The sequence below is a fragment of the Oncorhynchus mykiss genome, chromosome 4, assembly GCF_057628025.1.
Source record: "Oncorhynchus mykiss isolate SJ-2025 chromosome 4, ASM5762802v1, whole genome shotgun sequence".
Classification (NCBI taxonomy): domain Eukaryota; kingdom Metazoa; phylum Chordata; class Actinopteri; order Salmoniformes; family Salmonidae; genus Oncorhynchus; species Oncorhynchus mykiss.
Window position 1 is genome coordinate 65,449,740 of NC_143025.1, and position 27,953 is coordinate 65,477,692.

The following is a 27,953-nucleotide window of genomic DNA, read 5'->3' on the forward strand; positions in this document are numbered from 1 at the left end:
ATTCTAGGCTTTGAGAATATCTGACCAATTTACACCCTCGTCTGTCAGAGCAGGGTAGTATCTCCTGTAGTAAATTAGTTACATGAGATGATAGACATGAATTTTGATTAAACAGATTCAACAATTACTTTGCCATTTCCTGGTTGCTAAAATGTTAATAGTTGGCCTAATTTCAGTTTATGTGACAAAACAAGCAAGTGTTGAGAATCATTGTACCATCTAAACCACTGTGAAATATATTTTCAATAACCAAAAATATTGTATTTTATTTATTTACAATTAGGGCCAGGTAAAAATGTAGCAGTAGACATTTTATTTATACTTTTCAAAATTATGCTGAATATATTCACTTTCTAAGAAGCAAAACATTTGATAGAAGATAAGACTCTCAAGATATCAGTCTTTCAGATGCAATGCACCATTCATCTTCAACTGGAACTCTTGATCATTCATTCTTTTTTTTCATACATTTTTACAATACAGCCAATTTGGACTTTGGCCTGCTAATTTCCTGCAATTCTACATGTTTTGCCATGACTTATGCCAGGTTCATATGATATCTGAGTGAGAGTAACTAACAAAATCAATGGGGGCACCCTAGGGGTCAGGGCCCCTGGGCACGTGCCTTGATTACTATAAGGTTTAGATAGCTGGCTAGACTAACTTACCTAGCAATCTATAAAATGTTTGCTGACATGGGCTAATTGAGTGACTGTCAGTGACTGGCATAGCTGCTGATGCACTACCACATTCTGAAATTGCACGTTGTGTATTTTATGATCTACACTACATGACCAAAAGTATGTGGACACCTGCTCGTTGAACATCTCATTCCAAAATCATGGGCATTAATATAGAGTTGGTCCCCCTTTGCTGCTATAACAGCCTCCACTCTCCTGAGAAGGTTTTCCACTAGATGTTGGAACAGTGATGTGGGGACATGCTTCCATTAAGCCACAACCTCATTAGTGAGGCTGGGCACTGATTAGGCCTGGCTCGCAGTTGGAGATCCAATTCTTCCCAAAGGTGTTCCATGGGGTTGAGGTCAGGGCTTTGTGCAGGCCAGTCAAGTTATTCCACACCGATCTCGAAAAACAATTTCTGTATGGACCTCACTTTGTGCACGGGGGCATTGTCATGCTGTAACAGGAAAGGGCCTTCCCCAAAATTGGAAGAACAGAATTGTCTATAATGTCATTGAACGCTGTCGCATTAATATTTCACTGCATTGGAACTAAGGGGCCTAGTCCATACCATGAATTATATTCCCAGACCATTATTCCTCCTCCACCAAACTTTACAGTTGGCACTATTCATAAGGGCAGGTAGCTTTTTCCTGGCATCCGTCAAACCCAGATTTGTCCATCGGACTACCAGATGGTGAAGCCTGATTCATCACTCCAGAGAACGCATTTCAACTGCTCCAGAGTCCAATGGCAGTGAACTTCACTCCACTCCAGCCGATGCTTGGGATTGAGCATGGCGATTTTAGGCTTATGTGCGGCTGCTCGGCCATGGAAACCCATTTCATGAAGCTCCCGACGAACAGTTATTGTGCTGACATTGCTTCCTGGAACTCGGTAGTGAGTGTTGCAACCAAGGACAGGCGATTTTTACTCGCTACACACTTCAGCACTTGGCGGTCCCGTTCTGTGAGCTTATGTGACCTACCACTTCGTGGCTGAGCCGTTGTTGCTCCTAGACATGTCCACTTCACAGTAACAGCCCATACAGTTGACCGGGGCAGCTCTAGCAGGCCAGAAATTTGACGAACTGACTTTCTGAACAGTGGCATCCTATGACGGTGCCACATTGAAAGTCACTGAGCTCTTCAGTAAGGCCATTCTACTGCCATTTTTGTCTATGGAGATTGCATGGCTGTGTGCTCAATTTTATACACCTGTCAGCAATGGGTGTGGCTAAAATTGCCGAATCCACTAAATTGAAGGGGTGTCCACATACTTTTGTATATACTGTATAGTGTATCTACAAAGTTGAGACCCCGACTTACTCCCAAAACAAACAAAAAAGCCGATTATACCGCTTATGCCTAGAAACAGCACTGAACACATCTCCCTCAAAGCAGCAGCTGCTCTTTTCAGCTCTGATGTGTTTTTGAAAAACCTTGCATTCTGAAGCTGTAATCTTTCCGTGAAAGTAATTTCAAACGGATTTTAAAGATTAAATGTTTCCCTGTCTTATCAAAACACCATATGAAATTCTGTAATTCACTGGGAGTTTTAATATGGATGTGCTTTATTTTATGCTGTACCAGGAATCAGTGTGGTACTAGTATGTACTAGTACTGGCAGCTGAGCTCCCCTCTGCAGCTCTGCCAAGTCTTATTCTGTCTTAGCTCTGTCAACAGGATGTCTGTGTCAGCTAGTATGAAGACAGAGGAGCACAGCCCCACACCATGAGGAAACAGTCCCACAGACAGACATCAAGGCCACATTACAGAATGAAACAGGAGGCAGGATATTCAATTGACTGAATGGAATTTTCATTATGATTAACAATGATTCAGATCACATTGGTTTATTATTGTGACATGAGGCCCTTGCATCGGGCAGAACAGCAACAAAAGCCTATATTACTACTGTATGTAATATTGCCAAAGCATAACCACTAACTACAGGAAATTCTCATTAAATGTGTTGTATATTTCATAGCTTTTTCAGCTCTGCTGAGCCTCTGTGTTGTTGAATTTGTTTGATATGGAGTGCTGTATATTTACACAGCTGTTCACAGCATTCTAATCACACACAATAAATCAGATGATCCCGATTGGAAGGAAGGAACCAGCTGGGAGCTGAGTCCACAGCCACAGAGCTTGGCTGTTTGAAGGCCCTGTTATAACTACTTCCCCATCCCCCAGGAATCCTCCTCTTGACCTGTGGGTCCATAACCAGCTAGAAGTCATGACTCACTTTCTCAGTGGCCACCACAGCTGCAAGGTCAGCTGATCCCAGAGCTATGTATTGCTGAGTAAGCACTGGCCCCGGTTGGGTTACATGACGTTGGGGAGCTGCATGTGCATCCCAAATGCCACCCTATATACTGTAGTGGTCGACTATAGACCCTGGTCAAAAGTAGTGCACTATAAAGGGAATAGAGTGCCATTTGGGACTTCTCCTATGTCTGTCCATCCAGGGAAGATAGAGTGGACAGGACAGATAACAAAACAGCTTGGCCGGGCTGGTGTGGTGTAGGCTACTCTCAGAGGGGGCAAGCACTAACGGAAATAAAGGGTGATCATGTTTCTGTAAAAACAACTTCTGAATAGGACATCTTTGTGGATGGATGGAATGGGGTTTGGTCAGGGAGGGAAGGGCCAGAGATCTTTTAAAAACTATACATCACAGTTGGTAAGTGCAAGACAGTGTTTTTTGTTGAGCCATCAATTGGTTTGCCTGGCTTAATACAGGAAGAAGGTAGATTATTATAACTATTTTCTTTAGGAGGTAGATCAGCTTTAATATTCCATATCTATAGATCGTAGCTTCCATCAATGTAATTGTCTGCATCGTGTCCAATTCCCCAAGGTTCATTTGTTGATTGTATTGCCTTTGACGTGATCCAATAAAAACAATTGTTCACACAAAAAAAAGACATATGTTTTTGGCGTTTTAACCATCACTTTTTAATGACTCCACAATTACATCTGACACAAACAGCTAAACGTGAATGACATGAACTGTGAAGATAGTGGTGCAGCAGCACAGAAGAACCACAAACAAAAGTAGAATACAAATCTGTGCATTTGAATTTCATAAACCAACCAATACATGAAAAACGACTATTGGTGTTGTTGTAGCTTTAAACTACTAGATAATTGACATCTACAATGGGTAGATCAGGAGAAATTTACCATTTCAGTTGTGCAAGCTACAGACGTTTTTGGAGCAGAGATGAGACCGTCAAGCCTATATCAATGATCTTTGTAAAGGCACCAGTCATATTTTTATGGTAACCAGGCCACAATGGCACGAATAGGGGCTTCAGCCAGCCGATAAGCCCCCTGGCGAGTTCAGACGTCCGAGGTGGATCCTCCACCTACCCAATCCGATGTCAGATTAAAATGTAACATGTATACACTAAAAGTGGCATCAAACAATGGCATCTTAATATACAGTTGAAGTTGGAAGTTTACATACACCTTAGCCAACTACATTTAAACTCAGTTTTTCACAATTCCTGACATTTAATCCTAGTAAAAATGCCCCGTCTTAGGTCAGTTAGGATCACCACTTTATTTTAAGAATGTGAAATGTCCGAATAATAGTAGAAAGAATCATTTAATACAGCTTTTATTTCTTTCATCACATTCCCAGTAGGTCAGAAGTTTACATATATTCAATTAGTATTTGGTAGCATTGCTGTTAAATTGTTTAACTTGGGTCAAACGTTTCGGGTAGCCTTCCACAAGCTTCCAACAATAAATTTATTGTGGGCGAATATTGTCCCATTCCTCCTGACAGAGCTGGTGTAAATGAGTCAGGTTTGTAGGCCTCGTTGCTCGCACATGCTTTTTCAGTTCTGCCCACAAATTTTATAGAGGATTGAGGTCAGGGCTTTGTGATGGCCACTCCAATACCTTGACTTTGTTGTCCTTAAGCCATTTTGCCACAACTTTGGAAGTATGTTTGGGGTCATTGTCCATTTGGAAGACCCATTTCCGGCCAAGCTTCAACTTCCTGACTGATGCCTTGAGATGTTGCTTCAATATATCCACATAATTTTCCAACCTCATGATGCCATCTATTTTGTGAAGTGCACCAGTCACTCCTGCAGCAAAGCACCCCCACAACATGATGCTGCCACCCCCATGCTTCACGGTTGGGATGGTGTTCTTCAGCTTGCAAGCCTCCCCCTTTTTCCTCCAAACATAACGATGGTCATTATGGCCAAACAGTTCTATTTTTGTTTCATCAGACCAGAGGACATTTCTCCAAAAAGTAGGATCTTTGTCCCCATGTGCAGTTGTAACCCTATTCTGGCTTTTTTATGGCGGTTTTGGAGCTGTGGTTTCTTCCTTGCTGAGCGGCCATTCAGGTTATGTCAATATAGGACTTGTTTTACTGTGGATATAGATACTTTTGTACCTGTTTCCTCCAGCATCTTCACAAGGTCCTTTGCTGTTGTTCTGGGGTTGATTTGCACTTTTCGCACCAAAGTACGTTCATCTCTAGGAGACAGAACGCGTCTCCTTCCTGAGCGGTACGATGGCTGCGTGGTCCCATGGTGTTTATACTTGCGTACTATTGTTTGTACAGATGAACGTGGTACCTTCAGGCGTTTGGAAATTGCTCCCAAGGATGAACCAGACTTGTGGAGGTCTACAAAATAATTTCTGGGGTCTTGGCTGATTTCTTTTGATTTTCCCATGATGTCAAGCAAAGAGGCACTGAGTTTGAAGGTAGGCCTTAAAATGCATCCACAGGTACACATCCAATTGACTTAAATTATGTCAATTAGCCTATCAGAAGCTTCTAAAGTCGTGACATCATTTTCTGGAATTTTCCAAGCTATATAACGGCACAGTCAACTTAGTGTATGTAAACTTCTGACCCACTGGAATTGTGATACTGTGAAGTATAAGTGAAATAATCTGTCTGTAAACAATTGTTGGAAAAATTACTTGTGACATTCACGATGTAGATGTCCTAACCAACTTGCCAAAACTATAGTTTGTATAGCAATTTGTGGAGTGGTTGAAAAATGAGTTTTAATGACTCCAGCCTAAGTGTATGTAAACTTCCGACTTCAACTGTATTATCCAGGTGATGACTTGGTGAGAAAAATTTTCAAAATTATATCTTTAAAACCATGTAAAAACAAACAATATGTGTGACAGGTTTTGATCACATAGTACAGTGGCAGCTACAGGAGCATGCAGGGAAAGACAGCCGTGGAGAATGGTAACAGAATGCTCCCTGAGATTAATTACAAAAGCCTAATAGAGTTCAAATTCTGTCCATGACCTTTGACATTGTGGTAACTGAAGTCCACACGGTAAGTAGTGACCGAGCATTCATCGATCTCCATCATCATCATCATCATCATCATCATAGTCTGTGTCATTAATAACACAATAATAATCAATGCAGAGCTGAATGTCTGATGTATACAGCGCCCACAGTGAGAAGGTTGGGGATTTGGGGGGATAGGGGGGGAAGATGTTGGACAGGCCCAATGTTGCCAAGTTACATCCTTTTAAGATTCATAAAATCCACCATTCCCCTGGCACAGCTCCAGGTCTATTGTGTGGCTTTCAAAAGGGTACTTACATCAAAGGCCACTTTTTTTTTTTTAAGTCTAAGAGATACTTGATTGTCATCTGTGTTACAAACACGACTGTTTTTCCTGTGCTGATGTTGTGCACAAATTGACTTGGTGTTAGGTTAATTACCATTCCCTATTGTAATCAGTGTTTTATATTAAAATGGAGAATGAACGATAGTTAATTATTAATGATGTCAAGCCACACATTTGATGTGAACAAAAACCCCTGACATGACTAGTATGAAGTTCATGGACACATTCATATACAAATAGCATGTACGACACTTTAACTAGATTTAAATAATGGAAGACTATGGGAAAGTGGTTGTTGCAAGCAATCTAGTGAGTTTGAAAGTGAGTTCCTTAAATAGGCTCCTCAAGGTAAATAACAAAACCATGACTTCTGGATCATTTACGGTTCTTACAGTCTGTCTGTCCATTGGTCCGTCCTCCACAGATATGTTTTAAGTGTGTTTTTAGATCTATTCTCACAGAAAACATCTGATATTGACCATTGAAGGAGGCAGAAAATGTATCCAATGTACATTTTCAAAACAAATAAATATTTTGCGGCACATGAAGCACTTTTCGGTTATTGTCTGTGAACACTCAGACTTCTCCCATTCGTTAAATTGGACCACATTTGTCTGGATCATTTAGGACAATAGAACACTTAAAAAAAACAGAGATAGGGTAAAACCCTACTTTGCAAGTATGGATGAGATTATTGATAAATGATTACTAGGCATCAAACAGCAGTTATTTAAACAGTGCTGTCCCCACTGTTTTCTACAATGAAAAAGACTTAAATGCATTTTGTTGACGATGCAAATACCAGTGTGTGTGTGTGTGTGTGTGTGTGTGTGGGCACAGCACTCCGAGGTTGGCAGGGGCGGAAGCGGCTGAATGGAGCCGGAATCTCACTTACAGGAAACAGTTAGGGATTGGTCCTTAACAATGAGAAATCAATTGCTTGATGTGATGTTACTATCTATGTATGCACCACAATACAATCCCTGATATTTGCAGGTTCTCAGGGTCCGCAAAAGGCATTCTACTGTACGCGTAACCAATAGAATGGTGATAAACTCACTCACACACCTTGAGGGACTCTTTCTCATTCTATCCAATGTGTTTTTGTTTCACTATCCATGCTATATGAGCCCAGACAAAAAAACAAAACCAAACAACAGTACTAAAAACCATTCAATAAATAACCTCAAACTTTTCTAAAAGAAATTGAGTGGCTTCTTGATACCAGAGGCTGTACCTGCCTGTCAGTTGGCCTCTCCTCAGCAATCCTGGTCACTAGTGGGAGGGAACAGTAGTAGACTGCTCTGTGTGCTCTGTGAGCCTTCAGATCCACAGGCTGGAGGAGGAGCCACAGACAGTTTTGTGGTGGACATAAAGTAGAGAGAGGAGCCCACTCTAAAGCATGGTTCTTCTCAGGCTGGGGCTAGAAACTAGTGGGGCGTGTTGGAAGGACCCCTCCCCCAACCCTGTGTCCCCTCGCTGGGCCACGCCTCTGGAGCAGGGTCCTGACCACACTGTCATGGTCCTCAGCTCAGAGCCAGCGGCCTGTCCCCTGGGTGCGCTTCCGTCTCTTCTTACAGATGTAGTAGATAGGGAAGGCCACGAGGCCTGAGAAGAGAGCGGAGCAGAGCAGGAGAGAACAGGCAGGTTAATATATAGAGCGAGCAGTAAACTCAGTGAAATGACTGACAGTTAATGCATGCAAATGATGTGACAATTCCCACAAGGAAGTGGCCTTTTATTGTCCCCAGCACAAGGTGCACCTGTGAAGGGGGGGGCAGGTAGTCTGGCGGGTAGGAGCGTTGGGACAGTAACCCGAAAGGTAGCCGGTATCAAATCCCCAAGCTGACAAGGTAAAAATCTGTCGCTCTGCCCTGAGCAAGGAAGTTAAACCACTGTTCCCGGGCGCTGAAGATGTGGATGTTGATTAAGGCAGCCCTCCGCACCTCTCTGATTCAGAGGAGTTGGGTTAAATGCGGAAGACACATTTCATTGCATTCAGTTGTACAACTAACAAGGTATCCCCTTTTCCCTTTAATCCACTTCTTGATATGCCACACCTGTCAGGTGGATGGATTATCTTGGCAAAGGTATGCTCACTAACAAGGATGTAAACTAATTTGTGCACAACATTTGAGGGAAATAAGCTTTTTGTGCATATGGAACATTTCTGGGATCTTTTATTTCAGCTCCTGAAACATGGGACCAACACTTTACATTTGATATTTTTGTTCAGTGTACAATATTTTTTATCTGGAAGCTTTCTATTTTGATATTGCTACTATGCAAGTAACTATTTCACTGTACCATTTACACCTTCTGTATCCTGTGCATGTGACAAATAAACGTTGATAGTATTTGATATAGTGTGTTTTTACCAGAGATGCTAATGTGAAGAACAACATGACCTGCACAAAAGTCAGACTAGGATATAGGCCAAGGACTAGATAAAGTGTATTTTTTACCTGGAGTTTTTGAAATCTTCGGTTGTTTACTACACCACCTTACCCACTCTGTTTAGCACATGGCCTCACATGAGAATCCTTAAAGAGATGGGTGGGGCTAAGGCTTTAGAGGGTGTGAACGATGCTGAATGGGTGTAGACAAAGGGGAGCTCTCCAGTAGGTGTAGCAAAACATTCAAGGGCCATTTTCTCAAAGGTGGGATAACAAGTTCATCAACTTTCAAAGCAGAATTACTTTCCCATTGTTCCTCAACTGCAGTGTGTGAAATAGCTTCGAGTGTTTACTTTTATCCAACGTAAATAACAACATTTAACATTTTGCCGGATTAACAAGTGACTGTCAACAGCTTTATATCAGCGTGTCATTCTCCCACCGCCCAGTGTTGCAGAGCTATCTGAAAAAGCAGACACTTAGCTGCTTCTATCTGTTTACACCAAGACACAGGTGGCCCTCGCCAGCACACCACAGCCACTGGACAAGCCGAGTCACACAACATGTACCTACCTGACCCAAGAGAAAGTAACACATTATAGATTATATCTAAAGCACCACTGGTTATCTAATGTGTCAAGTTCTCTTGAGGATTAGAACAGGATGTAACAGTGCTTACCTACGACCAGGGATAAGGCTCCAACCACCATCACCAAGACTACGACAACAGGGGCCACCACCACTTTACTTACTGGGATTGGAGGAAGACAGAAGAGACAACACAGATGTTCATAACGGGTCAGGACAAGTACACACATGAAAATGCATGGGGAGGACAGGGGAGTTTGGAATAGCAGCCTCGTAGACAGCACATCAACATTTTCAACAGGCTATCAAACATTGGTTGAAATAGGATAGGGGTGCAGATGGGGTCTTCCTAATAAAAACAAACACAGTTGTTTGTAGTATTGCGCCTGAATATGGGGGAAACATTGTCAAGGCTGTCAAAACAATAGAATGTGAGTTGTGTGAGCAGTGCCTTAATAGAAGGTAGTTGGAGCCCCTCTGAAGGCCACATTAGCCCACAGTCAACCGTGTGTCAGATGTTTCCATTGGCAACCTGCAGCCTCTGACTAACTTTAGCTAACCCCACTCGGGGAGCAACAGCTGAGGCCCCGCATGTCACTACACGCCACACTGCCTGAGCCCCTGGGGATACGACAGACACCGAGTTGCAGTCAGAACACCTCTTAGAAAGCTACTGCATCTCTCGGGAGAGCTGTTTACTATTCAGAGACGGCAGGCAGGGTCACAGAGACACGCGTAACCTCAGATAAGGACGTTCTGCTGATAAGGGTCATGCAAACCTCTGTGGTTGCTACTATAGTACGCCGGTATTGTTCTGACTTCAGAGCCGTGACAACAATGCAAACTTTTAGCAGAGGCAGTAATTGTATAGCGAAAACGGGTTTATGAAAGAGTCATATCAGCAGCAACAAGCTAGTACATGCCGTTTTGATCGTCTTCATTATTGTGTGAATTATTCATAAGCAGCGGGATTTGATTAAGAGGATGAAAGGCCACCCACATGGTAATTGAAGTTTCCTCGTCGCCCCCGCCTGCCTATCTATCTCTCTGAGTCTGATCACAGAGACAAAGGAGGAAAGTCACAGGAAGTGTCATAACTACATTCAGCAGTCAGGCATAAGGCCAAAAAATTACAATTGCTAATCAGAGCATCTTTTTAAATCAGCACTAGAGGGTCTATATTTTCTATATGCCATAAAATGTAATGGTTAATAACTTAGTGAATCCCAATGTGTCCCTTCTATGAAGTCTTTAAGGGCCCCTGGGGCCCGGGCTGAGGCTGGGTAGACTCACCACACACGGACCCCCGGACCAGCCGGCGGAGGTGGGGCTTCTCAGGAAGGTAGCGGTACTTGCAGCCGAACACGCTGAGGTTGGACGTGTGATCCCCGAAGAATCGCAGGTGGCGGTACTTCTCCCCACAGCGGTAGCAGAAGTTGGTGCTGCACTGGGTGCAGTTCATGTGATCGCAGCCCTCCGTCCTCTGGATGTGGATCTGGGGAGCGTGACATCATCGGGGAGCGACATATGACTTCGTGAATGCTCCATCTATAAAGCCTTTAGAAGTCGTTGTTCGTCTCAAGTGAGATCCTAACTTCTGCACAAATGAATAACTCTTGAGAATATGTAGCAATTACGAGACTATCAGTTAGTTCATCGAAGGTCTTTTCAGAATATAAAACACAGGCTGTAGCCTATACTTCAAGCTGTGTGGCGGACAAAGTGTTTTGGCTTGTTTTAAGGAAAAATAATGAAACATTTTGTCCTGATATCTGAGCCTCACTCAACCCCTCTCCCTGACTCATGCCGACTGACAGTACATTGAGAGGAGAGTGCTGCCATGGACAGACAGACAGCTCGCAGCCTACACATCAGTGATGGATCCCAACACCTTGAAGAATCAGCAGTCCTGTGTTGTGTTTGCTGTTGTTGCTCTCCAAATCTAATTTGGTATGGACTTTCTGACCCCAGGCTCAGTCTTATGACTTCCTGGAATGCTTCATTTCTAGCCATCATTACAAGTGGACTAGGGAGACAAAGACAACAACAATATCTCTCTGTCTCTCTCTTTCCTAACCCTGTGTTTGAAGCTCTGAGAGAGAGAGAGAGAGGGAACATGCACCGAGGACAGTGTCATGGCTGGAGAACACCTGAAAAGCACATCTCTAATAACCTAATGTAGACATAAAGGGCTGGAGAACTGTCGGTCCTCTCTTGAGATTCTTTAAACACAATTAGCAGGTTTTTCTGAGATACAGGGCTTGCTGTGTTTGCTCACTTTAAACACCACCTTCCTAGTCAAGTGAACACCTTTTAAGGACCATCGTTTTGCTGCAAAACTGTCAACCTAAATCTCCCTCAAGGAGCAAGGTTTGCTATTTTTGTAAACTCTCCTGGCCCTGTCACTCACTTTGCAGCGGGGGCACTTCTGGGCATTCCTCTGGCCGTGCTCGATGACGCTGGCCCAGTGACGCAGCAGCTTGTCCCCCTTCCTGTAGTCCCGGCACTTCAAACCGTCGTGCCATGGGGCTTGGCACTTGAAACACCACACAAACTGACACTTGGTGCACTGGATCTGCAGAGGGCATAGACATGTGATCGGCTAGATGCACGGCATACAGTGCATAGATGTGCCTGTCTGCACAGACTAAAGCCTCCATCATTAATTATGCACAATGATGCACTTTGTCGATGATTTAAGGAACCCAAGCGTTTCCCAAAGCAGTACACAAGGTCAGATTATATGCATTCTTCAGAAAGACATGTAATTCAGATATTTTCTTATTATTACTGTATAATATCAGGGTTCGTGCTAGAAACAGCAGAGGCCCTGTACTCACCTTTTACTTGGGCTCAGTCCTTCTGTATAATATCTGATCTCAGAACAGTATAGTCCCTCTCTCTCACCTTGTATTTGTGGTCTGCCTTGCTGGGGGTGCGTCCTTTCAGCGAGGTGAACTGGCTGCACTGGGGACAGGGTTTGGTGCTGGAGTCGACCCGGCTCAACTCCAGGAAGTACTTGTATTTAGCCACTTCCTCGCTGCCCAGGTGGGACACCACCAGGCTCTCCTCCAGGTAACCACTGCACTCCGTGATGGGGCACACGATGTCCGCTCTGCCCACCCTGACCTGGGGCAGACATAGACATTACACAGATCAATGAAGAGAGACGTGGTTCCTGATCTACTCTACAGAATGCTGTATGACAAATTAGGATCATCTACCGAATGGACAGTGGTCATACGTTACATGTAAACACATTGCCATTGGCCTTAGATCCGGTTATCAAATATTGTCAATACATGAAGCTACTGGATTGCGTAATGTGTTATGAAGATGAATGGTAGACAAAGCAATACAATTACATACAATACAGCAGCGTTGCGGTTCTTGACACACTCAAACCGGTGCACCTGGCACCCACTACAATACCCTGTTCAAAGGCACTTACATTCATTCACCCTCTGAATGATACACAATCCATGTCTCAAGGCTTCAAAATCCTTCCCTTCAATCTACACCGACTGGAGTGGATTTAACAGGTGACATCTATAAGGGATCATAGCTTTCACCTGGTCAGTCTGTCATGGAAAGCGCAGGTGTACCTAATGTTTTATACACTCATTGTACATGGCCTGGCAGGTACTGTAGGCTAACTGACATAAGGCAAAGTTAATTGTTACCATACTACCCTTATAATATAAATACTGTGTGTGTGAGTGTGTGAATGTGTGAATGGGGGGGGGTCTTTCTTTAGGATCTGGGTTTTAAGAGAGGGCTCAATGCTCTCATTCCTCTGTGACCTCCACTGGTTCCCAGAGGCAGGAGTAGAGCAGGGAGCGAGGAGAGATTTCTGGTATCAATAAGGTTTCATTCCGCCCACATTGTTCACGTTGACGTGGTGTCAGACTGGGACTTCCTGGGTGAAGCTGGAAGGCTTCTATGAACAACAGTAGTGGCCTACTACTACAGCTGTGGAAAACAACAGAGGAAGAAGGGCCCTAGTACAAGGTCTCAGTGACAGTCTTAGCCTCCACCCCACTACCACCGAAGGGATGGTACAGACAGAAGGGCAGGCCAGGTCCAGGCCTCCCAGAGGATTAGTACACAGTATTGCTGCTCTGATCTAACTAATCCTCTGCTGGCTAGGCCTGTAGTACATACAGTAGACTAAGAAGACGCTAGAGCAGGGGGTCAGCAACAGGTGGGCCAAAACTGACACATGAGTTTTAAAAACGTGTTTTTTAAAAATGTTTGTCAAAATACACTGTAAAATCACCAGGAATCCAGCAAAAAATTTGCTTAATTTAGGAAATCTGTTCCCAAGTATTCCCACAAATATATATATAAAAATGTGATCATGTCTCAATGTAATCAAGTTAGGAAAATATTGTTATTTTCAAATCTCTTTTTGGCCTTATTTGTTCTGACAAAAACCGGTCCACGGCTGAATTTAGTTGCCTACCCCTAGACTAGAGAGTGACACAGCACACCTCTGGGGTAATGCCCAGCAGACTGAGCATGCTCCTAACACTATGACAGTCTGACCTCTGGCCCTATGGGCTGTTACTGGCCCTGCACTCAGCTCAGTTCCTCAGGGCCAGGCTGTCTACTCTGTTCTGCTCTGGGGTTGCTAAGTGCACCGCAGCAGCAGCTCAGCCATTGTTGCCCAATGAGCTCACATGAGAGGTTGGTGGTCAGAACTAGGTAGGCCTAAAGTGAGAACAAAACACAGACTGTTCTTTAGAGATAGCTGATCGAAAACTCTCCAAGAAAGAGGAGTCACAGTGCAACTGAGATGATAATCTGGTGAAACAGTGGGATATCAGTAATACACTGTTCTTTCCCGGAACTATGAAGTCAGCCAACTCCTGTGGAGTGGGGACCTTCATTTGACTTTAGTCCAGCTGACTGGTCTGGACAAAATAACATGTATTAGCTAAAAATGTAATACGTGTATTTATTCATTACAGGCTTGGTTCCTCTAATAATATGTCTGGCCTAATGTAACTAACCCTGTATGGGCACCAGCATGATATACGTATCTTCTAGGGCTGAGAATTACCAGGGATCTCACGATACGATATTATAATGATACTTAGGTGCCGATACAATATGTATTGTGATTCGATACTACGACTGTCACGGAAATAAAACCTCTGAAAACATGTTGGCTCACTATTTAAAAAAGAAGATGGAGAACGAGCTATAGGATAAAACATACTGGAGTTTTGACCGACTAGCGCTAGCTAACGCTACCTACAGTAGCATTTTTTGTTTTACAAATCAATACTTTGAGCCAAAGTTAATATAATATTGTTGAAAAATAATATTGAAAAATGTGACTGTATCAATATTCCCCCCCCATCACTAATAACTACTGTGTGTGTAAATAAAGGGAAGTGAATATGTGGGATGTTTGTGTTGTGACTTGCATTGGGAATTCCCAGCTATTGGCTAAACCTGCACAGACAAGGTCACAGGCTTAGGACGAGCTAGGCTGTGATGCTGATGAGACGAGACAGTCAGTAAGAGAGTCACCACCTGTGAAGGTGGTGCCCAGTGACGAGGGTGTCCCCTGGGCGACCCTGGAGCCCAACTCTACACCCATCAACCAGGCCACAGGACAGTGACCCTGTCAGCCAACACGGCAGGGACACTAGAGCAGTGGCAAGGTGTGAAAAATATATAGGCCTATAACATCTACCTTCTCCTCTAAGAGCAGTGTGCCCCTGGATTTCGCCAGGGCATACCATTAGTGATCTAGTGCTGTTTTTTTGTTTTTATTTGATTTAACCTTTATTAAACTAGGCAAGTCAGTTAAGAACAAAGTATTTTTTACAATGAAGGCCTTCCCCGGCCAAACCCGAACGACGCTGTATTTTAAAAAGCCTAATTTAAATGGCTAAATTCTTCATATACAGTTGAAGTCGGAAGTTTACATACACCTTAGCCAAATACATCTAAACTCAGTTTTTCACAATTCCTGACATTTAATCGTTGTAAAAACTTCAGTCAAACATTTCGGGTAGCCTTCTACAAGCTTCCCACAATAAGTTGGGTGAATTTTGGCCCATTCCTCCTGACAGAGCTGGTGAAACTGAGTCAGGTTTGTAGGCCTCCTTGCTCGCACACACTTTTTTAGTTCTGCCCACAAATTTTCTATGGGGCTTTGTGATGGCCACTCCAATACCTTGACTTTGTTGTCCTTAAGCCATTTTGCCACAACTTTGGAAGTATGCTTGGGGTCGTTGTCCATTTGGAAGACCCATTTGCGACCAAGCTTTAACTTAACTGATGTCTTGAGATGTTTCTTTAATATATCCACATAATTTTCCTACCTCCCGATGCCACCTATTTTGTGAAGTGCACCAGTCCCTCCTGCAACAAAGCCCCACAACGCCGTGCTTCACGGTAGGGATGGTGTTCTTCTGCTTGCTAAGTCTCCTCCTTTTCTTCCAAACATAACAATGGTCATTATGGCCAAACAGTTCTATTTTTGTTTCATCAGACCAGAGGACATTTCTCCAAAAGTACGATCTTTGTCCCAATGTGCAATTGCAAACCCTAGTCTGGCTTTTTTATGGCGGTTTTGGAGCAGTGGCTTCTTCCTTGAAATTGCTCCCAAGGATGAATCAGACTTGTGGAGGTCTACAATTTTTTCTGAGGTCTTGGCTGATTTCTTTTGATTTTCCCATGATGTCAAGCAAAGAGGCACTGAGTTTGAAGTTAGGCCATGAAATACATCGACAGGTACACCTCCAATTGACTCAAATGATGTCAATTTGCCTATCAGAATATTCTAAATATTATTTTTCTGGAATTTCCCAATCTGTTTAAAGGCACAGTCAACTTAGTGTATGTAAACTTCTGACCCACTGGAATTGTGATACAGTGAATTATGAGTGAAATAATCTGTCTGTAAACAATTGTTGGAAAAATTACTTGTGTCATGCACAAAGTAGATATCCTAACCGACTTGATAAAACGAAAGTTTGTTAACAAGAAATTTGTGGAGTGACTCCAAATTAAGTGCATGTAAACTTCCGACTTCCCCTGTAATAGAGCCAGATGCATGTCCTTAGTTCATCGCTGGGCCAATTGTGCACCGCCCTATAGGACTCCCAATCACGACCGGTTGTGATACAGCCTGGATGCCTCTAGCACTGAGATGCAGTGTCTTAGACCGCTGCGCCACTCGGGAGCCTAGTATAACTGCCCTGCTGCTTCAGAGCCAAACACATGTGAGCAGAGGAGAAACTGTAGTCCACCACAGTCTAGCAGAGATAATAATGAGCGATCTCCGGGAGTGCGTTTTCATCCCTTTATTAGGCCTAATTTTAGCCCTGATTTCACTAATGACCAGAGGTGCAGATTAACTTTATTAGGCTTCTGTCCTCAGGCGACCCCCCCGGGCTAGAGGTCTCTTTCTCACTGTCCATTGCTCACTCACACACACACACACACACACACACACACACACACACACACACACACACACACACACACACACACACACACACACACACACACACACACACACACACACACACACCTGTCCATGGTGTTCACCCTGAGCCGGTGGAACCAGCTTTGGTAGAGGAGTGGCACAAAATAAGACTGGTAGCAATGTGACAATGCAAGAAGCAACACAGTGAATACTACCTAGGGTGGCCCCTTCTATACTTCCTTATGCTATGTCACACTTCAGCTATGCTCATGAAACGATTTGCGATGCTGACGTGAATCTACAGATACTCAAACGTTCAGCGTCGGTTTGATCACAGCTTTGGAGAATCAGTCACGTCCCTACCAGTGTTATATTGTCCGTGTTCGTCATAATAAGATGTTAGGGATACTATTACGTAACCATGCAAAAAGACAAGCGAATAACAATGTGTCTTGCAGCATCTGCAATACTTTGATATGTACTGAGAGGAAAGTCTTCATATTCTCTGACAGGGATGACAAACCAGTGGTATGCCAAGCTCATGTATGTAACGCCTCTGAGCCAATGTGAGGGACAGGATTGAGACACGTGGCATCACTCCGGATCTAGAGGGCAGGATAACGTCCTTCCTGGATCCTGGCAGAAGGTCAGAACATTGCAATCGTCAAAGACTGACCGGCACACAACTACTTATCAGCCTCTTCTCATTGAGATTCATTGAGGCATGTTTATTTAACACAATTAGACAGACTAAGCCTGATAGGAGTTTCCTCTACAGTATAAAGATGGCGAGTCAATAACAACGAGTCCCTTAATCAAAGGAAATAGGAAGTAATAATATGTTGTAATCAACCAAAAGGGGAAAAAACGAGTCGGAAGTAGACAATACGTGGCTCGGCTGTGACAGGGCTCAGAAAGCAAGGAGGAACTGAGGATACGCTTGTGGCTCGATTATAAGAAGAATTAGCCATTTAAATGCAGTGCCTTTTTGCACCCAAGACATGGTGAGGAGATTGAACTATTTGTATTTCCATCCCTTTGATCTGGCAGCATCACATGAATTGAGAGCAATTTCGTGGTATCCAATTGGTAGTTACAGTCTTGTCTCATCGCTGCAACTCCCGTACAGACTCGGGAGAGGTGAGGGTCGAGAGCCATGCGTCCTCCGAAACATGACCCAACCAAGCCGCACTGCTTCTTGACACAACGCCCGCTTAATGTGGAAGCCAGCCGCACCAATGTGTCGGAGGAAACAATGTACACCTGGCGACCGTGTCAGCGTGCACTGTGCACGGACCGCCACAGGAGTCGCTAGTGTGCGATGCCGGCCAAACCCTCCCCTAACGCGGACGACGCTGGGACAATTGTGCGCCGCCCCATGGGTTTCCCGGTCTGGACTCGAACCGAGAATCTCTAGTGGCACAGCTAGCACTGCGATGCAGTACCTTAGACCACTGCACCACTTGGGAGGCCCCTCACACAGCCTATTATATTCAGACTATAAGACATACAGGCTTTTATCATCAGACCAGACGTCACCCTAACAGGAATACAAATACAGATATTAAAAGCAATGACAGTTTTAATCATTGCAGGCAAAGCAGCTATCAGAACTCCTCCAAAGGGAGAAGAAAAGACACTGTAGGACTCAAGAGCTGGTAGGCGTGTACTTCAAGCCCACATCGGTTGAGACAGAAAACTTTGGCCAATTATTGGACAAGTTTTGGAGAGCAACTAGGCCTAAACTGTAGGATAGGATCCATAGAACTCACACAAAGCAAGGAATGCCTAAAACTCTTTGAATCATAGAATGTACTGTCCACAGGTCACTGGAAACGCTTAGAAACCAGTGCACAAGTCTGAGAGCATTTGAGCCTAAGAGAGCCAACAGCAAATCCTCTAAATCAAGGTTTAATGCACTGAAAAGCAAGAGGCATGACAGACACTGCCACTTTATGAAGCAAGCAGTTGAAGTTACTGTGTTTAACGTGTTAATGTACTGTAACAGACATTACACTTTGTTTGGCGCAGGAGAACCATTTCAACAGGCAGGTTTTACAGGTTAGCACAAGCAGATTCATAACTGCCAAAGCCAAGCCAAAGAACGCAAGACAAACCCTAACAGTAGAACAAAAGGCCCTGTCATTCCCCAATTACATCCATTAGACACAACAATGTCCACACAGTGCCTAATCAATTGGGCACATTTTGAATTATACAGCTATTACAGCATAATAATATCACTGTGAGCAGTAGCAGCAGCAAACCACATAAACTATGGTTGGACAGGATGACTGTGCTGCTGCCCCTGAAACCCTCAGCCTGCTCATTACAGCCTGGAAACAATTGAATTTGCCAATTCATCCCTAAAGAAGCCCATGTGAACATGGAGGAATTCCACGGTAACGGAATTACTCTTTGACCCAGTTTTTTTCTTTCTCTCAATTAAAATGTATGCCAAACAAAAAAAACATGAATTTCTATGTTTAACAAACCGTACAACTCCATGCACATGGGACTACTTTGAACAATTTCCACTGAAAAATGTACAGAGGCTCATTTGGTGGAAGAACTGTGCAGATGTACACTTTAGTAACGGAATTACTGTAAAATCTCTTTAAGGTTTGTTATGTGACCACGTTTTCCAAAAACTCTGTTACAGTGCCTTTAGAAAGTATTCATACCACTTGGACTTTTCGTTAATTTTGTTGAATTACAACCTGAATTCAAAATGTATTACTTTTTTCCCTCATCCATCTACACACAATATCCCATAATAACAAAGGGAAAACATGTTTTGGTACATTTTTGCAAATGTATTGAACATGAAATACAGAAATAACTAATTTACCTAAGTATTCACACCCCTGACTCAATACATGCTAGAATCACCTTTGGCAGCGATTACAGCTGTGAGTCTTTCTGGATAAGTCTCTAAGAGCTTTCTTTGCACACCTGGATTGTACAATATTTTGCATTATTGTTCTTTTTTTAACCTTCAAGCTCTGTCAAGTTGGCTGTTGATCATTGCTAGACAGCCTTTTTCTTGCCATAGATTTTCAAGAAGATTTAAGTCAAAACTGTAAGTAAGCAACTCAGGAACATTCAATGTTGTCTTGGTAAGCAACTCCACTATATATTTGGCCTTTTGTTTTAGGTTATTGTCCTGCTGAAAGGTGAATGTCTCCCAGTGTCTTTTGGAAAGTAGACTGAACCAGGTTTTCCTCTAGGATTTGGCCTGTGCTTAGGTCTATTCCATTTATTTTTATCAAAAAAAGCTCCCTAGTCCTTGTCGATGACAAGCATACCCATAACATGATGCAGCCACTGCCATGCTTGAACATTTGAAGAGTGGTACTCAGTGATGTGTTGTGTTGGATTTGCCCCAAACATAACACTTTGTATTCAGGACATAATTTATTTGCCACATTTTTTGCAGTTTTACTTTAGAGCCTTATTGCATACAGGATGCACATTTTTGAAGATTTTTTATTCTGTACAGGCATCCTTCTTTTCACTCTGTCATTTAGGGTATTGTTAGTATTGTGGAGTATGTTGTTGATCCATCCTCAGTTTTCTCCTATCACAGCCATTAACTGTTGTGAACCATTGGCTTCATGGTGAAATCCATGAGCAGTTTCCTTCCTCTCTGGCAACTGAGTTTGGAAGGACGCCTGTATCTTTCTGGTGACTGGGTGTATTGATACACCATCCAAAGTGTAATTAATAACCTCATCATGCTCAGAGGGATATGCATTGTCTGCTTTCTAGTATTTTTACCCATCTACCAATAAATGCCTTTCTTTGCGAGGCAGTGGAAAAACTCCCTGGTCTTTGCGGTTGAATCTGTCTGAAATTCACTGCTTGACTGAGGGACCTTACTGATAATTACATGTGTGGGGTACGAAGAAGAGGTAGTCATTCAAAAATCATGTTAAACACTATTATTGCACACAGAGTGAGTCCATGCAACTTATTATGTGACTTGTTGGTGAAATTCTTACTTCCTTGCCATAACAAAGGGGTTGAATACTTATTGACCCAAGACGATTCCGCTTTCATTTTTAATGAATTAGTAAAAATGTCTAAAACATAATCCCACTTTGACATGGGATTGCGTGTTCTAGGCCAATGACACAACATCTCAATTTAATCCGTTTTAAAATTCAGCCTGTAACACAACAAAATGTGGAAAAAGTCAAGGGGTGTTGAATAATTTATTGAAGGTACTGTAAATATCTGCTCCGAATTAAGATTCAAAGATGTCTGCAGAAAGAATTGGGTGTCAGCTATGACATACTTGAGTTCACCTTGAGTTTGAACAAAATGTATTTTGGTTATTGAACTACAGTAAGTGAAATGGATTTACACCCGGTAACAGAATTATGGTAACGGAATTACATCATGGGTCCCTGATCTGTACTACACAGATATGCATATGAACGTTATTCTCCTCATGTTTCACAAGTTTGGACATCACAGCACAGCAAAGCAGAGCACAGTAGAGTACAGTAAAGTAGAGTGTAGTTCAGTATAGTAGAGTACAACATAGTGTTCTCTACTCTACTTTTCCTTCATGTACTCTATTGTACTCTGCTCACTGTAACTAATGTACACTGTAACTCACTGTAACTCTGCTCACTGTAACTATTGTACACCTGCTCACTAATGCTCTGCTCACTGTACTGTACTGTGCTGTACTCAGTAATGTATTGTACTGTCCAAACTTGTGAAACATGGTAGGTTCAGAGAAAGGCAGAGAGAGAGAGATAGAGAGGGGTTGTCCAGACGAAGACACTTGGTTTGACCGCCAGACAAAAGTAAGAAAACAGTTATGAGCTGAACATAACAGTATGCAAGTGGAAGGGACAACAGTAGCAGGTGACCCCATTGTGGTTTGTGACTATTATAATTTCCCATTGAGGCTAATTTAGTTGCAGTATTTCTGTTACCGACGTGGTAACAGAAACAAGTTTTAATCTCTTAATAATTCATAAACAAATTTGATATCAGTAAAATCACTATAACTAATGGGTAGGTCTACTATTACTTCTGTGAACTTTCATTATCCTCCCTCCTCATGAGGGAGAGAAATGAGCAAATATCTTAAAAGGTGCTACACCTAGAATTTCTCCCCTACAGTATGTGGAAGCTAGGTGAATTGCAATAGCACTAGGCTACATTAAAAACAAATCTCCCCCGTAACATGGCATCCCATTTCCCCGTAACATGGCGGAGACTCGTGCTTGAGCCTTGTTATTGAAAATATATTTCACAGAGATTTAGAAGGTACAATGATTCCCTACCATATTAAGTGTTTGCTTTCTCAAATACACAAAAACTGAACGAACAGTGTAGAATTTTTTTCAACATTGGCCGTTTTACCCGATTTCCACCAGAGAACCACAAAGTCAAAACAGCTTTCACCATTTTGACAACAGATGCCGCACCAGCAGGAGAAATCAATAGGCGAATATCACAGCTAATCATAACACTTGCGGGTAAGTAATACTGTGAAACACTATCCTCCCACTACTGGTGCAGATATACTGTATCATGAACATTTTCTGAAATTACAATGCAAAAATATGTGGGCTTTTGGTAACAGAATTCAAGGCACAGGGCAACATTTCTTAAACTTACAGAAGGTAAACAATTTCTCCAAAACTAAACATGTGTTGATATGAGTTGGTAGGGTCTTTACGTCAACATCATTGTGTTTTGATGTATGTGTGATACCTTTTAAGCCATTTTCTAAAACCCCCTTTTCCTTCTGTTTATCCAAAAATCGAAGCCTTTGCTTATGCCAACATTTTCTTATGGAAAATGGTTGAAAAATGTATCTATGCTTTCATTTCCCCAAAAATATTGACTCTCAGCTTTCATTTGACACCCAAATTTGATATGCTCCTATGAACTTCGTATGTTGGCGCTGATGGGTCTTTTACATGGAAATGCTCTTGTGCTGTATCAGTCCCTATCCTGACCTTGATGAGTCAAGGACTAAATTGGATTTGAGTCAAGGAACAGTCTGCAATCTGATGCTACATAGACGACAATAACAAGATCCGTCTTGGTGGCCAACTGACATCGTCTTCAGAGAGAACACACAGCAGCACACAGCCTCTCGTGGAAGAGCAACGGGATTTCATTAGGTGCTACAGGGACAGAGCTCTGTGATTAGGCCAGCGTTTTCCAAGCTAGGGGTCGCGGCCACATGTTGGGTCGCCTGATTTGAAACCCTGAAAAAAATAACAAATAATAATAATCACACTTTGTTCATAGAACCAGGGTTACGGCAGTAACCTCCAGTAGCCGCTAGAGGTCTGCTTTCTTCCTACAAATGAGGCTGTATCTTTTGAACGGTTGAAGCTACAAAATATTAGGACCATATTACTGAAAGATAAGACACTCTGGAATGTGTACGTGTGTCCTGTTTCACTCTACAATGCCAACAAGCACAGGACCCATTAGAACAGAGAGTACTAGATCACCCAGCTCAACGTGTAGTTTTGATTTACACTGAACAAAAATATAAATGCAACATGTGCTGGTTGGTCCCTTACCTCATGAGCTGAAATAAAAGATCCCAGATATTTTTTCCATATGCACAAAAAAACCTATTTTCCTCATATTGTGTGCACAAATTTATTTACATCCCTTTTAGAGAGCATTTCTCCTTTGCCAAGATAATCCATCAACCTGACAGGTGTGGCATATCAAGAAGCTGATTCAACAGCATGATCATTACACAGGTGCACCTTGTGCTGGGGACAATCAAAGGCCACTCTAAAATGTGCAGTTGTGTCACACAACACAATGCCACAGATGTCTAAAGTGTTGAGAGAGTGTGCAATCGGCATTCTGACTGCAGGAACATCCTCCAGAGCAGTTCCCCGAGAACTGAATGTTAATTTCTCTACCATAAGCCACCTCCAATGTCATTTCAGAGAATTTGGCAGTATGCCCAACTGGCCTCACGACCATAACCACGCCAGCACAGAACCTCCACATCCGGTTTCTTACCCTGTGGGATCGTCTGGGGCCACCCACCCAGCTGATGAAACTGAGGAGTATTTCTGTCTGTATTAAAGCCCTTTTGTGGGGAAAAACGAATTCTGCTTCGCTGGGCCTGGTTCCCCAGTGGGTGGGCCTGGCTCCTAAGTGGGTGGGCCTATGCCCTCCCAGGCGCACCCATGGCTGTCATGTGAAATCCATAAACGATGGCGTAATGAATGTATTTTTGATGTACTGATTTCCTTATATGAACTGTAAGTTAGTAAAATTGTGGAAATTGTTACATGTTGCGTTTGTGATTTTTTTTTGTATGCATTTGGTTGAGTTGTCAACTAACAAATTCAATGTGAAATCAACAACAAATGTCACCATGTCATTGGATTTATGTTCAAATTTGGGCTACGCTAATGACTCTTTGCAAATCCAATCAGTTTTTGCACATTGATTCAACGTCATCACAGATGTTTGGGGTTGAAATTAAGTCTTTGCCCAATGGGCAGGCACTAAATCAGACTGTGGAAAATTAACATATTTTCTACACAGAAGATCATGCAACATTATTGCCTGATTATCTTCTGAACTTCCCAATACCTTTCTGATGCATTCCAGTCACTTCACACCATACTTTCAGATTGAAATACAGTCAAAAGTACTGTCAGACTGATTTGTAGTAGACTCTCATAGCCACAATTATTAAAGTAAACATTGGCCGTTGATCACATCACTTTTTTTTTTTTTTTGTTAACATCGCGGGGTTGTATAAAACGCTGGGGAACCCCTGGATTAAGCTATCAATTACAGCCACACATAACAATCTCTAACCCTACCTCCGCTGCTGCCATCAGCCGTGAGGATAGACAGCACACCCACAGCACTCAGCCAACAAATCCATTTTGCAGGCAGTCAGTCAGTGCCTTCACTGATGTTGCAATTTCTTTAGTCAATTTCTTTACTTGTTTTTTCTACATCCTCCATATCTGTGCAAACCACCCACAGACACCACACACAGGTTTTCTGTGTTAGCCGTCCATAGAAACTTTGTATACCATAGTCATCCCACACAGTCATCCCACACTTTATTCAAGGATAGACAGGGACACGGATACATTCTCTGGGGAATGCCTAACATATCCCTTCACTTTACACTCAGTAGCACAGAGTTGGGCCTAGTTATCCTGTTGAATTCCATAGCACAGCACTGTTGCAGATTGTTCCTTACATGAGGAGTCAGTAGGTTCAGCAAGCAGGAAGCACATGGCTTCCCTAAACAAGGAAAACAATGGCTGAGACAGGCAGCACAGTTACAACACAATGGGATATTCCTTCCATCCCTTCTCCCCAAGCTGCCCAGCAAAATACTGGCACATAGGCATAACACTAATACTAAGATGGAAAATTGTTAAACCTGTTAATTTATCACTATACTAACCTACATCCCAATTACTTGTCTCTCTTCCAGGCTGCAGCGGAGACAGACTACTTTGACTGGATCTACCTCAGGTAGTTGAGCACATGGTGTACAGTGTAATACTAGACCCCAGTACTCTCCCAGCTGACTGCCCCAGCAGGTGTTCCTCCTCGTGGTAACTAGTCTGAGCACATGGACCAACGCTCCCATTGGGTATACAGTACGACACAGGCAGCCAAATGTCTACATACCACTACATACTGCACCTGGATAAGCTATTGACATGCCAATGAGCTAGGGAGTGTCTCAAATGATCCCAAAGCTAATCCAATGAGGGTAAACATACATTTGTGTTGTGAAAACCCACAATAATCACAACAGGTAGGCCTCGTTTGAATATGTATAGGCCCTATCTCTTTCTGTGTGACTACATTTCCATCAAATTGGCGACAGATTTTCATGGGAATATTCTAATTTCAGCATGAAGAGAATATGTGCATTTTTCCCACCAGTGGTGTGTTTCTACCAGACTTTATGCAGATATAAAGTGCGTCATGACGTAGTGCACATAAAATGTAATGCTTCCCTTCAGTTTTCATGTACCGAATAAAAATGTAAAGTTTAATGTGTATCTATCGCATTTTCAACTCTACCAATAGTTTTTTTTCACAAAAACTGTTGCGTTAAATAGCAAATGTGCCTACACTGGTCTTGGCTACTTCACTCTAGCCAACAGCCCCTGGGCTAAATGGTGTGTGATTTCAATAGGTTTCCTATGGGGGATTGACAGTATAATTTAAAACAACATTATCTGTTGTGTGGAACTCCAACCGTCTTTGTGGTACGATTTGAATGTTGAAATGTTTATTTTCTGACTATTTTAGTATATTTATCAGCCAAAACATGACACCCACCGTGTATTCAAGAGCATGTTGTGTCTCAACTGATGGCGGGAACAACACAAAAACCTCAGATGATGTCAAATAAGGTCAAAGCTACAATATATACAAATATGAAGAAAACAAATCGCCTTTTATGCGTTTTTAGATAACATTAGATTAGATTAGATTACATTAAAAGGTTAAAAAATGCATTTCAAAAAAATTAAAAAACGTTTTTTCCAGAAATTATAAAATGTTGACAACACTAAGCTTTTAAATTATGTCAATCTCAACCGTTTATCTTTTCCAGTGAGGAAGACATGGGTGTCTCATGGTTATAGTGGGGTATGCAAAATGGGTCACCTTTGAGCACCTTATCTCTTGAATGTTTTGGCATTCAGGTCCAAAAAATACCTTTCTCTTAGCACCTCTACAATGGGCAACTATGGTTTCGTTCAAATCAAAAGGGTTGCGGATTTACCCTGTGTCTATTGAACGCACACACACACAGACACACACACACTTCATCCAAACGGCTTGACACAGAAAACATGTGACGCTGGAGACAGCCTTCAGTGAACTGTGATGCCAGGTTTATACCTGTGAACTGATGTATCTCTTCAGGCATTCCTCGCAGACAGCCTTCTTGCAACAATGTAGCGGCTTTATGTGCTTGTCGTCCAGACAGATGCGACAGGTCAAGACAATTGATACATTGTAATCCCCGTTGTAAAAGTTGTTCAGAGTTCTAGGATCAATCAGGTTCGATAGGGTGTATGGCTCCGGGACAGAGGGGTGGCCTAGTTCCAAATCGCTCTGCTGCTGCAAATCCGTGGATGGCTCTGTGGCGACGTTTGATGTTGACGGAGTTATCGCCCCATTATATTGGTGTTCTCCGGCATTGTCAGCCGGTTTCCTGTAGTTATCGTTTGCAATACAGTATACCGTACAGTAAACATGTTCCTTCAACTGTACGACATCGTCGTCAGCCCTGCTACTTTCACAAATTTCGTCAGAATCTGTTACATCGACTTCATCCAAATCGGATGACGTTAATCCCTCTGTGTGATCTGCGATTTGCTCTTCTCCACCCTTCGTTTCACTACCACTTGACTTTTCAAGGTCCACATAATTAATTCGTTCATTTAAAACAATTTCTACCACGGCATCCTCTGGCTCTTTTTGGTCATCTGCTGAATTGTAATTGGAATTCGGGGGGGATCTCGTCGTCCCGAAATTCCTCAAAATATCCACTGCAGTCGGTTTTCTGAAACTGTATCCTTCAACATTTTCTTTACAACTCGTTCTCTCAGGTCTGTGTTTGTGCGTCTCCGATGCCCCGTCTTGTGCTCGGATCTTTGTTTCCCAGGCATCTTGAATAAAATCTGTGCCTGATGTCTCAACTTTATCAAACACTTCTGATGGATTGCAGACTGTCTCTTCGTCATAACTGCTGACAAAACTAGGCATTGTACACTTGTAAACATTGAGAGAAATGTGTTCATCTTCCATTCCCAAGGTATAACTCCCCGACCATGCACACGTTGTCGCTTCCCCTCCAACTCCAGTCCAGATACTAACAAAACAAAACAAAGCCCAAGTCTGTATTTCTGCTTCCGGGTCTGCGTGTGGGAGAAAATAAATCCGTAACGTGGTAGCTGTTTGACTTCATCCAAACATCCAGCTCTTTGGCTGTGGCAAACGGCAGCGCATTTGTCAATGAAAAACAAGCAAGAAGGTTTCATACATATCCACCTATTACGTTTTGGTTTTATTTTACTTTGATAGTGCAGTCTGGGGGATCCTTGTCTGCCCAGCGACAGGCTACCTCCAACCAAGGTAGAAACAATCTGGCACTGTATGATCTGTCATTTATACGCCATTGTGCACAAAGG

The 27,953-nt window shown here is 42.7% G+C and overlaps 1 protein-coding gene across 2 annotated transcripts; it reads right to left on the reverse strand.

Annotated features, from left to right (window-relative positions):
* Positions 1–3,618: 3,618 nt before the first annotated feature.
* On the reverse strand, positions 3,619–27,916 carry LOC110522189 (E3 ubiquitin-protein ligase RNF217). Of its 2 annotated transcripts, XM_021600368.3 has the most exons (6): positions 26,659–27,916; positions 12,210–12,431; positions 11,713–11,877; positions 10,596–10,797; positions 9,394–9,465; positions 3,619–7,926 (listed from the first exon to the last, which is right to left on the reverse strand). In XM_021600368.3, the coding sequence occupies exons 1-6, from the start codon at positions 27,568–27,570 to the stop codon at positions 7,850–7,852; spliced, it is 1,650 nt and encodes a 549-aa protein (XP_021456043.3). In that variant the 5' UTR covers positions 27,571–27,916; the 3' UTR covers positions 3,619–7,849. The 2 variants fall into 2 exon arrangements, with proteins under 2 accessions (XP_021456043.3, XP_090088820.1); XM_090232694.1 differs by lacking the exons at positions 3,619–7,926; positions 9,394–9,465; positions 10,596–10,797; positions 11,713–11,877; positions 12,210–12,431 and adding an exon at positions 20,954–22,994 and having other exon boundaries at positions 26,659–27,695.
* Positions 27,917–27,953: the final 37 nt, after the last annotated feature.

Coding starts and splice junctions, on each gene's coding strand:
- LOC110522189 (XM_021600368.3), bottom strand. CDS start 27,570: ATGGAAGATGAACACATTTCTCTCAATGTTTACAAGTGTACAATGCCT. Junction 11,878..12,209: donor AGGCAGACCACAAATACAAG/GTGAGAGAGAGG, acceptor TGCCCTCTGCAG/ATCCAGTGCACCAAGTGTCA. Junction 9,466..10,595: donor GGTCCGGGGGTCCGTGTGTG/GTGAGTCTACCC, acceptor CTCCAATCCCAG/TAAGTAAAGTGGTGGTGGCC.